The sequence below is a fragment of the Gorilla gorilla genome, chromosome 2 (genome assembly GCF_029281585.2).
Source record: "Gorilla gorilla gorilla isolate KB3781 chromosome 2, NHGRI_mGorGor1-v2.1_pri, whole genome shotgun sequence".
Classification (NCBI taxonomy): Eukaryota; Metazoa; Chordata; class Mammalia; order Primates; family Hominidae; genus Gorilla; species Gorilla gorilla.
In genome coordinates this window covers 62,442,171-62,454,460 of record NC_086017.1, presented here as the reverse complement: position 1 = coordinate 62,454,460, position 12,290 = coordinate 62,442,171, and the positions used below count along the sequence as shown (strand labels likewise).

The window sequence follows — 12,290 nt, the reverse complement described above, 5'->3', positions numbered from 1 at the left end:
ACCCTGTCTCAAAAAATAAAAGATTTTTGTTGTTGTTGTATATGGTTACTACAGTCTCTGTTCTATAAGCTTAGTGATCAGCCAGTGATTTGACAGAGGTTTTCGTAAATACGTGGAGCCAATAAAACCACAAAACTCCCAGTCTTCACTGCTGACTTCTCTGCGTATGGTGGAGCACACCTTCAACACTCAGCCATGCAGATTACAACTCTGCTTTGCCTTTACTTCCTACTTGTGCAGAGCTTGAAGGTCAGCCAGAAATGAGATCTTAGGGCCTTCTTAGGTCCTTTCTGAGCATGTACACTATTGTTGGCATGTGTGTGGCCTTCTAGGCTCCCAGGAATGTGTGGAAACTTTTCAAAACCCTTATTGGCCAAAGCATCTCACTCCTCATCTTTTCCTCTGAGGCCTTTTGTCATATCTACTGTTGGTCCTGACTGATACCCTTTGCCCCCGCCGGCAACAGCTGGTTCATTTGACTTTAAATGTGCTGTGATTTGAATGTTTGTGCCCCCTTCGAAATTCATGACTTAAAGTGTAATCCCTAGTGCAACAGTGTTGGGAAGTGGGGACTTTTAGGAGATGTTTAGGTCATGAGGGCTTGTCCTCGTGAATACAATATTGCTTTTATAAAAAGGGCTCATGTAAATGGGTCTGCTCTGTCTGAATGGGTTTGCTGTCTCTTATACTCTTGCCCTCTGCCTTCTGAAATATGATGACATAGCAAGAAAGCCCGTGCCAGATGCTGGCACCTTTATCTTGGACTTTCCAGCCTCCAGAACTGTGAGAAAACTGTTCTTTATAAATTACCCAGTCTGTGGTATTCTGTTATAGCAGCACAAACAAACTAAGACAAAATGTTTTTGACAAAAGAACCTTAGACACTTCTCCACCGAGGGAATTCCAAGTTAAGCACAATAAAGGCAAGCACTTTGCATTAGTGTTTAGAAAGCTGCCTGACAGGTCAAAACAGATGACCACAGTTCTTGGAGCATAGAGCTGTTTTGCTTCCTCTATCACCACAATCTTACACCAGGAATAGAGGCTGCCATCTTCAAGGCTGCCACTGAGACAGAAAGTAAGGGATGGAGTGAGGGTAAGTTAAAATGCCACAGAGCTTTCCTGCCAAGTTTCAGTCACTTTTTTTCTTAATTAAGCATTTGCTTGGTTGCTGTAAACCTTTGACTATCTTACAGAATTCCAATAAAGTTTATTCTGCTTTTTTCACTGTTTCTATGAAGTAATGGCCCTTAGAGCTCGCTACTCCTCCATATTCACTGACATAACTTGGAGTAATTTCTTTCTAAAGATGCCTGTTAGAATGTGTTACATTCTGGCCGGGCATGGTGGCTCATGCCTGTAATCCCAGTACTTTGGGAGGTTGAGGCAGGCAGATCACCTGAGATCAGGAGTTAAGAGACCAGCCTGGCCAACGTGGTGAAACCCCATCTTTACTAAAAATACAAAAATTAGCCGGGCGTGGTGGTGTGCACCTGTAATCCCAGCTACTAGAGAGGCTGAGGCAAGAGAATTGTTTGAACCCGAGAGGTGGAGGTTGCAGTGAGCTGAGATCAAGCCACTGCACTCCAGCCTGGGTGACAGAGCAAGAGACTCTATGTAACAAAAAAAAAAAGAAAGAAAGAAAATGTGTTGCATTCTACAGTTTATCTACCAGTTTTATATCCAGGATCTCATTTAATTTTCAACATGACCCTGGAAGAAAGATGCTGATATTGTCAGAAAGGTGAAGTTACTACCCAGGGAGTGGGCCAGAACTAAAACCTAGGTTTTCCTAATTCTTCTTTAGTTAGTCTACAGCTAGCTGGCACACTTTTGAGAATTAAAGGAGGTGCCAGTAATATTAGGTAGGACAACAGGCATACAATGAAATATAAGTAACTTCATCTTGAGCTAAAACTCAAAAGAAAATGCATCTAGTAATCGCAAAGTGGAATTTCAGCCTAGCTTGTGGAATTCACTGTTCCCAGCCTCCAAGGAAAAAGGGTTTTGTTATATAAGCTTTAGAGAATTTATAATTTCATTGTATTAACTCTAACCACTATTAAATGTAAATCATATTTTTGCACTTTTTTGTGTCTCTGAAATAGAAGTTTTGAAGATAATTAGATGAGGTGTATCATTTTTTTATCTTCTGTTACATACACAGAAGGAGACAATCCTGTTTTTCCAACGGTTATGTTCTTTTTTCAGTTTTGTTGAAGAATTGTTTTCATTTACTTAAACAGTAATCAAGCTGGGCACAGTGGCTCACGCCTATAATCCCAGCACTTTGGGAGGCTGAGGCAGGTGGATCACTTGAGATCAGGAGTTCAAGACCAGCCTGGCCAACATGGTAAAACCCCATCTCTACTAAAAATACAAAAAAAAATTAGCCAGCTGTGGTGGCGCATGCCTGTAATCCCGGCTACTCAGAGGCTGAGGGAGGAGAATCGCTAGAACCTGTGAGGGAGAGGTTGCAGTGCGCTGAGATCACTCCACTGGATTCCAGCCTGAGTGACAGGGTGAGACTCCGTCTCAAAAAAAAAAAAGAATTTAAACAGTAATCAGATGGCCACATCTGGCAGACAGTACCTCTACCCTTAACCCCTTAGGTGATAAAATTTCCAGGAACCTGGGCTCTTGAAACATGCCAATTCCTAATTTATTTGCAGGTTTTGTTCCCTTCACAGTAGATTTTTATAACGTTTCATTAATTTAAAAACTGTCCTCAGTAAGGCAAGGAAGATAAAAGATCTAAAGATTTGAAAAGAAAAACAAAAGGGCCTTTTTTTTTTTTCAAAAACATTAGGTATGTAGAAAATCCAAGAGATATTCAGATAAACTATTAAAATTAGTAAATGAAAATATGAAGTTTTTTTTGTTTTGTTTTGTTTTTTCCAAGACAAGATCTCGCTTTGTTATCCAAACTGGAGTGCAATGGTACAATCATAACTCACTGCAGCCTCCAACTCCTGGGCACAAGCAATCCTCCCATCTCAGCCTTCCAAGTAGCTGGGACTATAGGGATGTACCACCACTCCCAGCTAATTTTTTTTTTTTAATTTATTTTTTGTGGAGATGAGGTATCCCTCTTGCTCAGGCTGGTCTCAAACTCCTGGCCTCAAGCATCCTCCCTGCTCAGCCTCCCCGAAAGTGCTGGGATTATAGGCATGAGCTACCTTACCTGGCCCCAATATTTCTATTTCTGTATCTGTATCCCATCAGTGAGCAATTAGAAAATTATTACCATTTGCATTCAATACCTAGGAATAAATTTTTTTTTTTTTTTTTTTGAGATGGAGTTTCGCTCTTGTTGCCCAGGCTGGAGTGCAATGGTGCAATCTCGGTTCACCGCAACCTCCACCTCCTGGGTTCAAGCTATTCCCCTGCCTCAGCCTCCTGAGTAGCTGGGACTACAGGCATGCGCCACCACGCCAGGATAATTGTTTGTATTTTAGTAGAGACGGGGTTTCACCATGTTGGCCAGGATGGTCTTGATCTCCTGACCTCGTGATCCACCTTCCTCAGTCTCCCAAAGTGCTGGGATTACAGGCGTGAGCCACCACGCCTGGCCAATCTTTTTTTTTTTTTTTGGAGACAGAGTCTCGCTCTGTCGTCCAGGCTGCAGTGCAGTGGCACGATCTCGGCTCACTGCAACCTCCACCTCCTGGGTTCAAGCAATTCTCCTGCCTCAGCCTCCCGAGCAGCTGGGACTACAGGCGTGTGCCACCATGCCCAGCTAATTTTTGTATATTTAGTAGAGACAGCATTTCACCATGTTGGCCAGGATGGTCTCGATCTCTTGACCTCGTGAGGCGCCTGCCTCGGCCTCCCAAAGTGCTGAGATTACAGGCGTGAGCCATGGCGCCCGGCCAGGAATAAATCTTTAAAAGATAGCCAACGTGGTAGCTCATGCCTGTAGTCCCAACACTTTGAGAGGCCAAGATGAGAGAGTCGCTTGAGACCAGGAGTTCAAGATCAGCCTGGACAACAGAAGGAAACTCTACCAAAAAAAAAAACAAAACAAAACAAAAAACGAAGAAACAAAGATGTGTAGGGCACCTGCACACGCACGTGCACACATGCGCACACACACACAACTATAAGAAAATTATTGAGAAATTGAAGACATAAGTAAATGAAAGTTATCCATCATATTTATAGCTGGAAAATTCAATATTAAAAAGATGCCAGTTCCCCCCAAATTGATCTGTTGGTTCGTTGCAATTCCAATCAAAATCCAGCAGGTCTTGATAATTTTTTTATACTTTATTAAATGAAGTTTTCTAAACTTTCATCTTTTCCCTGTCTTTTGGGGGCTTGGTAGGAGCCCCAAGTCAGGACACAGAGATACCACCTCCATTCCAAAGCCACCAATCACTTTTACTCTTTGGTTGTAAGCAGAGTTATTATTTTTTCCTAATGTCTATTTTTCCTTCTATAAAATATGGAAAATTGTAATTATCCCTTTTCTGAATTAAAAGGCCTTTGAATTATGTAAATAAAAGTGCTGTGTAAGTTCAAAGCAGTGATAGTAATTGTAGCTATTTTAAGCTTTGGAAATGTTTCTGACCTGTTTTTCATATACATGTTTAGTAAGTTGTTAGCTATGAACATTCCTGTTAAGGTCAAGAGCAAAATAGGGATGTTCTGGCTGGGTGCGATGGCTCATGCCTGTAATTCCAGCACTATGAGAGGCCAAGGAGGGCGGATCACCTGAGGTCAGGAATTCGAGACCAGCCTGGTCAACATGGTGAAACTCTGTCTCTACTAAAAATACAAAAATTAGCTGATGTGGGCGTGGTGGTGGGTGCCTTTAATCCCAGCTACTGGGGAGGCTGAGGCAAGAGAATCACTTGAACTTGGGAGGTGGAGGTTGCAGTGAGCCAAGATTGAGTCACTACACTGCAGCCTAGCGACAGAGTGAGACTCCATCTCAAACAAAAAACAAAAAAAGAAAAGAAAAGAAACAAAATAGGGATGTCCTTATCACACTTATTTAACATTGTTCTAGAGGTACTAGCCAGTGGAGTTAGAAGAAACAGAAGTCTAAAATAAGAAAAGTAAGGAGGTGAAAATTCAAGAGCATCAACTAAGAAATCATGGCAAACAGTAAGAGAAGTGAGATGATTGAATATAAATAAATAACAAACCTATTATCTTAAAAGATTCAGTACTAATAAAATACCTTAGATAAACTTAACAAGATATGCCACATCTGTATGAAAAAAGTTTTAAAATGCTATTGAATGAATGCTTGAACAAATTGCAAAGCAGTACCATATGCCTAGGTAGGTTTCAGTGTCATAAAGATGTCCATCCTCCCTAAATTAATCTTTAATATGATCCCATTAGATATACCAGTGGGAATTTGCTTGTGAGGAAGTTGATACTGTGTGAACTCATTTTAAAAATCATATTGAAGGCTGGGCGCGGTGGCTCATGCCTGTAATCCCAGCACTTTGGGAAGCCAGGGCGGGCGGATCACGAGGTCAGGAGATCAGGACCATCCTCATTAACATGGTGAAACCCCATCTTTACTAAAAATACAAAAAGTTAGCCGAGCATGGCGGTGGGCGCCTGTAGTCCCAGCTACTCGGGAGGCTGAGGCAGGAGAAGGGGGTGAACCAGGAAGGCGGAGCTTGCAGTGAACCGAGATCGCGCCACTGCACTCCATCCTGGGAAACAGAGCAAGACTCCATCTAAAAAAAAAAAAACAATCATATTGAAAAAGAAACTTAGAATCGGGTGCAGTGGCTCACTCCTGTTATCAATCCCAGCACTTTGGGAGGCCGAGGTGGGTGGATCACTTGAGCCTAGGAGTTTGAGACCAGCCTGGGCAAGATGGCAAAACCTCATTTCTACAAAAAGTACAGAAATTAGCTGAGTGGCACTTGCCTGTAGTCCCAGCTACCCGGGGTAGGGGGCTGAGGTGTGAGGATCGCTTGAGCCCAGGAGGTTGAGGCTGCAGTGAGCAGCTGTCATCTCACCACTGCACTCCAGGCTGGGCAACAAAGTGAGACCCTGTCTCAAAGAAAGAAAAAGGAACTCAGGAAAATTCTGAAAAGTATAGTGAAAGGGGATCTATCCTTACCAGATATTAAAACATTATAGCACTACAATAATTAAAACTATATGATATATGAGTAAACAGGTTATTTGAACAAAATAGAAAGTTTAGCAAATATATGGTAAAAGTGGCATATCAGGTAAGTGGGGAAAGAAGTATTTTTCTCCAAATGGTGTTTGGAAATTCAATAACCATTTGGAAAAATAAAATTGTAGCCATATCCCACATCTTAACTTCAGGATAGATTTCCAGATGAATTATAAATTTAAATAAACATAAAATTAAACAACAAAGATACCAAAAGAAACCATGAGAAAGAAATTTTGTTAATCTCTGACATAAAAGCCAGAACTCATACAATAAAATACTGATAAATTCAACTGTATAAAAATGGAAAATATCTATATGACCAAAACTGGCAAAAACAAAAATGACAATCTTGAGAAAATATTTGCAATGTTTATCATAGACAAAGATCTGATTTTCCTCATAGATGAAGAGCTCCTATAAAGCAATTAGATAAAGATCAACATCCAGCAGGGAAATAGGCAAAGAAAATAAAGGAGAGCAGAAATAAATTACTAGGGCCCAGTGTGATGACTCCTCACGCCCGTAATGCCAGCACTTTGGGAGGCCAAGGTGGGTGGATCACCTGAGGTCAGGAGTTGAAGACTAGCCTGGCCAACATGGTGAAACCCTGTCTGTACTAAAACTACAAAAATTAGCTGGACTTGATGGTAGGCATCTATAGTCCTAGCTACCTGGGAGACTGAAGCAGGAGAATCACTTGAACCCAGGAGGCAGAGGTTGCAGTGAGCCAGAATCGCACCACTGCGCTCCAGCCTGAGTGACAGAGCGAGACTCCATCTTAAAAAAAAAAGAAACTACCAGTGATTCTTAAACAAATGAAAATATACCCGGCTGGGCACGGTGGTTCACACCTGTAATCCCAGCAGTTTGGGAGGCTGAGGGAGGCGGATCATCTGAGGTCAGAAGTTCGAGACCAGCCTGGCCAACATGGTGAAACCCCATTTCTACTAAAAAAAAAAAAACAACAAACAAAAATTAGCCAGGCATGGTGGCACACGCCTGTAATCCCAGCTACTCGGGAGGCTGAGGCAGGATAATTGCTTGAACCTGGGAGGCAGAGGCTGCGGTGAGCTGAGATCAAAAAAGAAAAGAAAAGAAAATATACCCAACCTTGGCCATTAGAGAAATGCTAGTTAAAGCTACCCAGGTGCTTTTTTTCTTTTCTTTTCTTTTTCATTTTTCTTTTTTTCTTTTTTCTTTCTTTCTTTTTTTTTTTTTTTTTTTTGAGATTACCTATCAAATTGTCAAAGATCCAGAAGACATTTCTCACTAGTTGACAAGAGCATGAGGAAATGGTATTTACCTACTTTGTGGGTAGTCTGTGAATTAGGACACCCTTTATGGAAGGCAGTTTGATAATACCTACAAAAATTTAAAAAGTGTATACATACCCTTTGACCCAGCTTTTATAGTTCTAGAAATTTATGCTTCAGATGTATTCACCTACGTGCAAATTGATATGTCTTAAATTATTTATTTCAGCATTATTTAGCGTCAGCAGAAGAGCAAACATTGGGAAACAACATAGATACCCATCAATAGGGAACTAGTTGAATAAACTTAGTACATTCATACAAGCCGTGATCTCCAAGACATATTATTTTGTGACAAAATTCAGATGCAAAACAGTTTTAAGTGACATGCTACCATTTATGGGAGTTTTTTATTGTTTTATATATATGTCATAGAATTCATCATTTTAACCTTTTTTTTTTTTTTTGAGATGGAGTCTTTCTCTGTCACCCAGGCTGGAGTCAGTGGCACAGTCTCGGCTCCCTGCAACCTCCGCCTCCCAGGTTCAAGCGATTCTCCTGCCTCAGCCTTCTGAGTAGCTGGGATTACAGGTGCAAGCTACCACGCCTGGCTAATTTTTGTATTTTTAGTAGAGACGGGGTTTCGCCATGTTGGCCAGGCTGGTCTCAAACTCCTGACCTCAGGTGATCCGCCCACCTTGGCCTCCCAAAGTGCTAGGATTACCACGCCCAGCCTTAACCGTTTTTAAATACACAGTTCAGTGGCTTTAAGTCCATTGACAATACCGTACAGCTATCACCACTGTTCATTTCTAGAATTTTTTCATTATCCCAAATAAAAACTTTGTACGTGTTAAACAACTCTTTATTTTCCCCTTCCCCCTGGCCCTAGTAATCTGTGTTCTAATTTTTTTGTTCATGAATTTTGCCTGTTCTATATACTGCATATAAGTGGAATCATACAATATTTGTCCCTTTGTATCTGGCCTATTTTACTTGGCCTAATGTTTTCAAGGCTCATCCATGTTGTATCATATATCAGAATTTTATTCCTAAGGCTGTATATTCCATTATATGTATACTACATCTGTTAATGGACACATAGGTTGTTTTCACATTTTAGCTATTGTGAGTAAAACTGCTCTTACCAGTGGTGTACAAGTAGTTGATCCTCTGATTTCTTTTGGATATATACCTAGAAATAGAATTGCTAGGTCATATGGTAACTCAGTGTTTAACTTTTTGGAGAAACTGCCTAACTATTTTCCACAGCAGCTGCACCATTTTACAGTCCCACCAAGATACAAGGGTTCCATTTTCTTCACATCCTTGCCACCACTTGTTATTTTCTGTTTTGGGTTTTTTTTTTAATACAGGCATCTTAATGGGGTGTGAAGTAGTATTACATTGCCGTTTTGATTTGCATTTTCCTGATGATGAATGCTGTTAAGCATTGTGTTTTTTTTGTTTTGTTTTGTTTTGAGACAGAGTCTCGCTCTTTCGCCCAGGCTGGAGTGCAGTGGCGCAATCTCGGCTCATTGCAAGCTCCGCCTCCTGGGTTCAGGCCATTCTCCTGCCTCAGCCTCATGACTAGCTGGGAATACAGGCGCCTGCAACCACGCCCCGCTAATTTTTTGTATTGTTAGTAGAGACGGGGTTTCACCGTGTTAGCCAGGACGGTCTCGATCTCCTGACCTCATGATCCACCCGCCTCGGCCTCCCAAAGTGCTGGGATTACAGACATGAGCCACTGCGCCCGGCTAAGCATTGTTTCATGTGCCTATTGGACATTCGTATGTCTTTTTTTAGAGAAATGTCAATTTATATCTTTGCACATTTTTTAATTGGGTTATATATTTGTCTTAATGTTGAGTTGGAATATATATTCTATATACTAGACTCTTACTAGATATATGATTTGCAAATATTTTCTTCTATGGCTTATCTTTTCACTTTCTTGATAGTATCCTTTGGAGCACAAAAGTTCTTAATTTTGATAAAGCCCTTTTTTTTTTTTTTGAGACTGAGTCTCGCTCTATTGCCCAGGCTGGAGTGCAGTGGGGTGCTCTTGGCTCACTGCAGCCTCTGCCTTCTGGGTTCAAGCAATTCTTTTGCCTCAGCCTCCTGAGTAGCTGGGCTTACAGGAGCGCACCACCAAGCCCAGCTAATTTTTTTGTATTTTTAGTAGAGACGAGGTTTCACCATGTTGGCCAGGCTGGTCTCGAACTCCTGACCTCAGGTGATCCACCCTCCTCGGCCTCCCAAAGTGCTGGGATTACAGGCATGAGCCACTGCACCCAGCCCATTTTGAATTAATTTTTTTTTTTTTGAGATGGAGTCTCGCTCTGTCGCTCAGGCTGGAGTGCAGTGGCGTCATCCTGGCTCTCTGCAACCTCCGCCTTCCAGGTTCAAGCAATTTTCCTGCCTCAGCCTCCTGAGTAGCTGGGACTACAGGTGCACGCCACCACGCCCAGCTAATTTTTGTATTTTTAGTAGAGATGGGGTTTCATCATGTTGGCCAAGGACGGTCTCGATCTCTTGACCTCGTGTTTCTGCTGCCTCGGCCTCCCCAAAGTACTGGGATTACAGGCATGAGCCACTGCGCCTGGCCAAATTAATTTTTATATATGATAGGAGGTAGGAGTTCAACTGCATTCATGTGCAGAAGTGGAAATCCAGTTGTCCTGGTACCGTACCATCTGTTGAAAAGAGTGTTCTTTCCCCCACTGAATTGTCTTGGAACCCTTATCAAAAATCAATTGTCCATAAAAGCCCTATTATATTGGTTTATTTCTACACTTTCAGTTCTATTCCATTGACCTATATATTCTATCCTTATGCCAATACATATTGTATTATATCTTTTTTTTTTTTTTTCTTGAGATAGGGTCTCACTCTATCACCCAGGCTGGAGTGCAGTAGTGCAATCACAGCTCACTGTAGCCTCAGACTCAGACTTCCCAGACTCAGATGATTCCCGCCTCAGCCTCCCGAGTAGCTGGGACTACAGGCATGCACCACAACATCCAGCTAATTTTTTGTATTTTTTTGTAGAATTTGGGGGTCTCACTATGTTGCCCAGGCTGGTCTCAAACTACTGAGCTCAAGAGATCTGCCCACCTCAGCCTCTCAAAGTGCTGGGATTACAGGCTTGAGCCACCATGCCTAGCCCCTTTCATATCTTTAAAATTGTTAATTATATGAATGTATTCATCCAAAAATAATAAAATGTTAAAACAGTTAGTAACTATGACCACAGTTTACTCCTTTAATTTCTTTCTAATTTTCTCTTTCAGGAAAGTGTGCTGTGTTGTCATTCAAGGACTTCCTCTCCTGCAGGCCAACTGAAATACCAGAAAATGACATTCTGCTTTGTGAGAGCCGCTACAATGAGAGCGACAAGCAGATGAAGAAATTCAAAGGATTGAAGAGGTTTTCACTCTCTGCTAAAGTGGTAGATGATGAAATTTACTACTTCAGGTAAAGCTTGAAAAACTTAAGGAAAAAAGAGCACTTCCATTAACTGATAGCAACATAGTGTAGTCCAGTGTTTTTAATTTTTTATTAGATCTTAAACTAGAGTAGTAAATATTTCAAATAGAAAATATTTATTCAGTTAAAGATTAAAGGAAAGACTTCATAATCTGCTGGGACCTGGTGGCTGCTCTAATAGTGCCCTTGGCGTAGACTCCAATAATTGTGGAATGAGGCAGAAACACTTGGTTCTGGTTTATATCCTGTCAGGAGATTTCTCAGTTCCACAGATTATGAAAACTCTTTTTGCTGTGTATAGGCAACTAGATCCCAACTTTGGACACAATACTTTTGTGGCTATTCAGCATAATTATTTAAAAACAAGGATCTCTAAGTACAAGTAATTTCATAAATACACATTTAAACTCTTTCCATGCTGCCTTTAGAGCATATATTGCAGATTGCAGGAAGTCACTTCTAGTTGTTAAGGTGGAACACTGCTTTCCGGCTTATTCTGGAGGGGCATTAGGTGATTTTAGGTTTTTTATGTCACTTTTTTCAGAAAACCAATTGTTCCTCAGAAGGAGCCATCACCTTTGTTGGAAAAGAAGATCCAGTTGCTAGAAGCTAAATTTGCCGAGTTAGAAGGTGGAGATGATGATATTGAAGAGATGGGAGAAGAAGATAGTGAGGTCATTGAACCTCCTTCTCTACCTCAGCTTCAGACTCCCCTGGCCAGTGAGCTGGACCTCATGCCCTACACACCCCCACAGGTGAAGGTGACAGGTTCCTGTTACTTGTCTTATTACCACCTTTGGTTTGCAGCAGACTCAAAACCAAAGTAAAGTGACATCCAGCCCCTCCATATGTGAGCTTTAACTTAGAATTCTGCAGGAAGGAACAGATTTTGTCAGTGCCATGATTTATTCATTTATTTTTGATTGACAAAAATTATATGTCATCCCATTAATAATTTGTATTAATACCATTAATAATTTAAAATTAATATCTTTAAAATTTCATAGCTATTTCAATGGTGGGCTTAGTTAGAAGACTCTTCCTTGTGCTGAAGAAAAGCAGTAAGGAGCAACATCACCCTGTTTGTCTTTGGCTTTTATTACCCGTGTCTTTTTAATCTCTCCTTATGTAGGACCTCGTCTTTTGGTTGAGGTGATCTCTGTTGGTATTTTTTTCTCATTCAGAATTTTTACAAGACTTGGCCAGGCATGGTTGCTCATGTCTGTAATCCCAGCACTTCGGGAGGCCAAGGCAGGAGGATCACTTGAGCTCAGGAGTTCAAGACCACATTGGTGGGCAACATAGTGAGATCTCATCTCTACTAAAAATTTTAAAAATTAGTCAGGCATGGTGATGCACACCTATGGTCCCAGCTACTCGGCAGG

The 12,290-nt window shown here is 41.2% G+C and overlaps 1 protein-coding gene across 50 annotated transcripts in view; it reads left to right on the top strand.

Moving 5' to 3' along the window:
- PBRM1 (polybromo 1) overlaps window positions 1–12,290 on the top strand; it is a 137,773-nt gene that overhangs the window by 108,174 nt on the left and 17,309 nt on the right. For all 50 annotated transcript variants that reach the window (XM_055382643.2, XM_055382617.2, XM_055382637.2 and 47 more), the window contains 2 exons: window positions 10,710–10,893; window positions 11,450–11,660. In XM_055382643.2, the coding sequence (XP_055238618.1) occupies window positions 10,710–10,893; window positions 11,450–11,660 (395 nt within the window). The remainder of the gene's footprint in view (window positions 1–10,709; window positions 10,894–11,449; window positions 11,661–12,290) is intronic.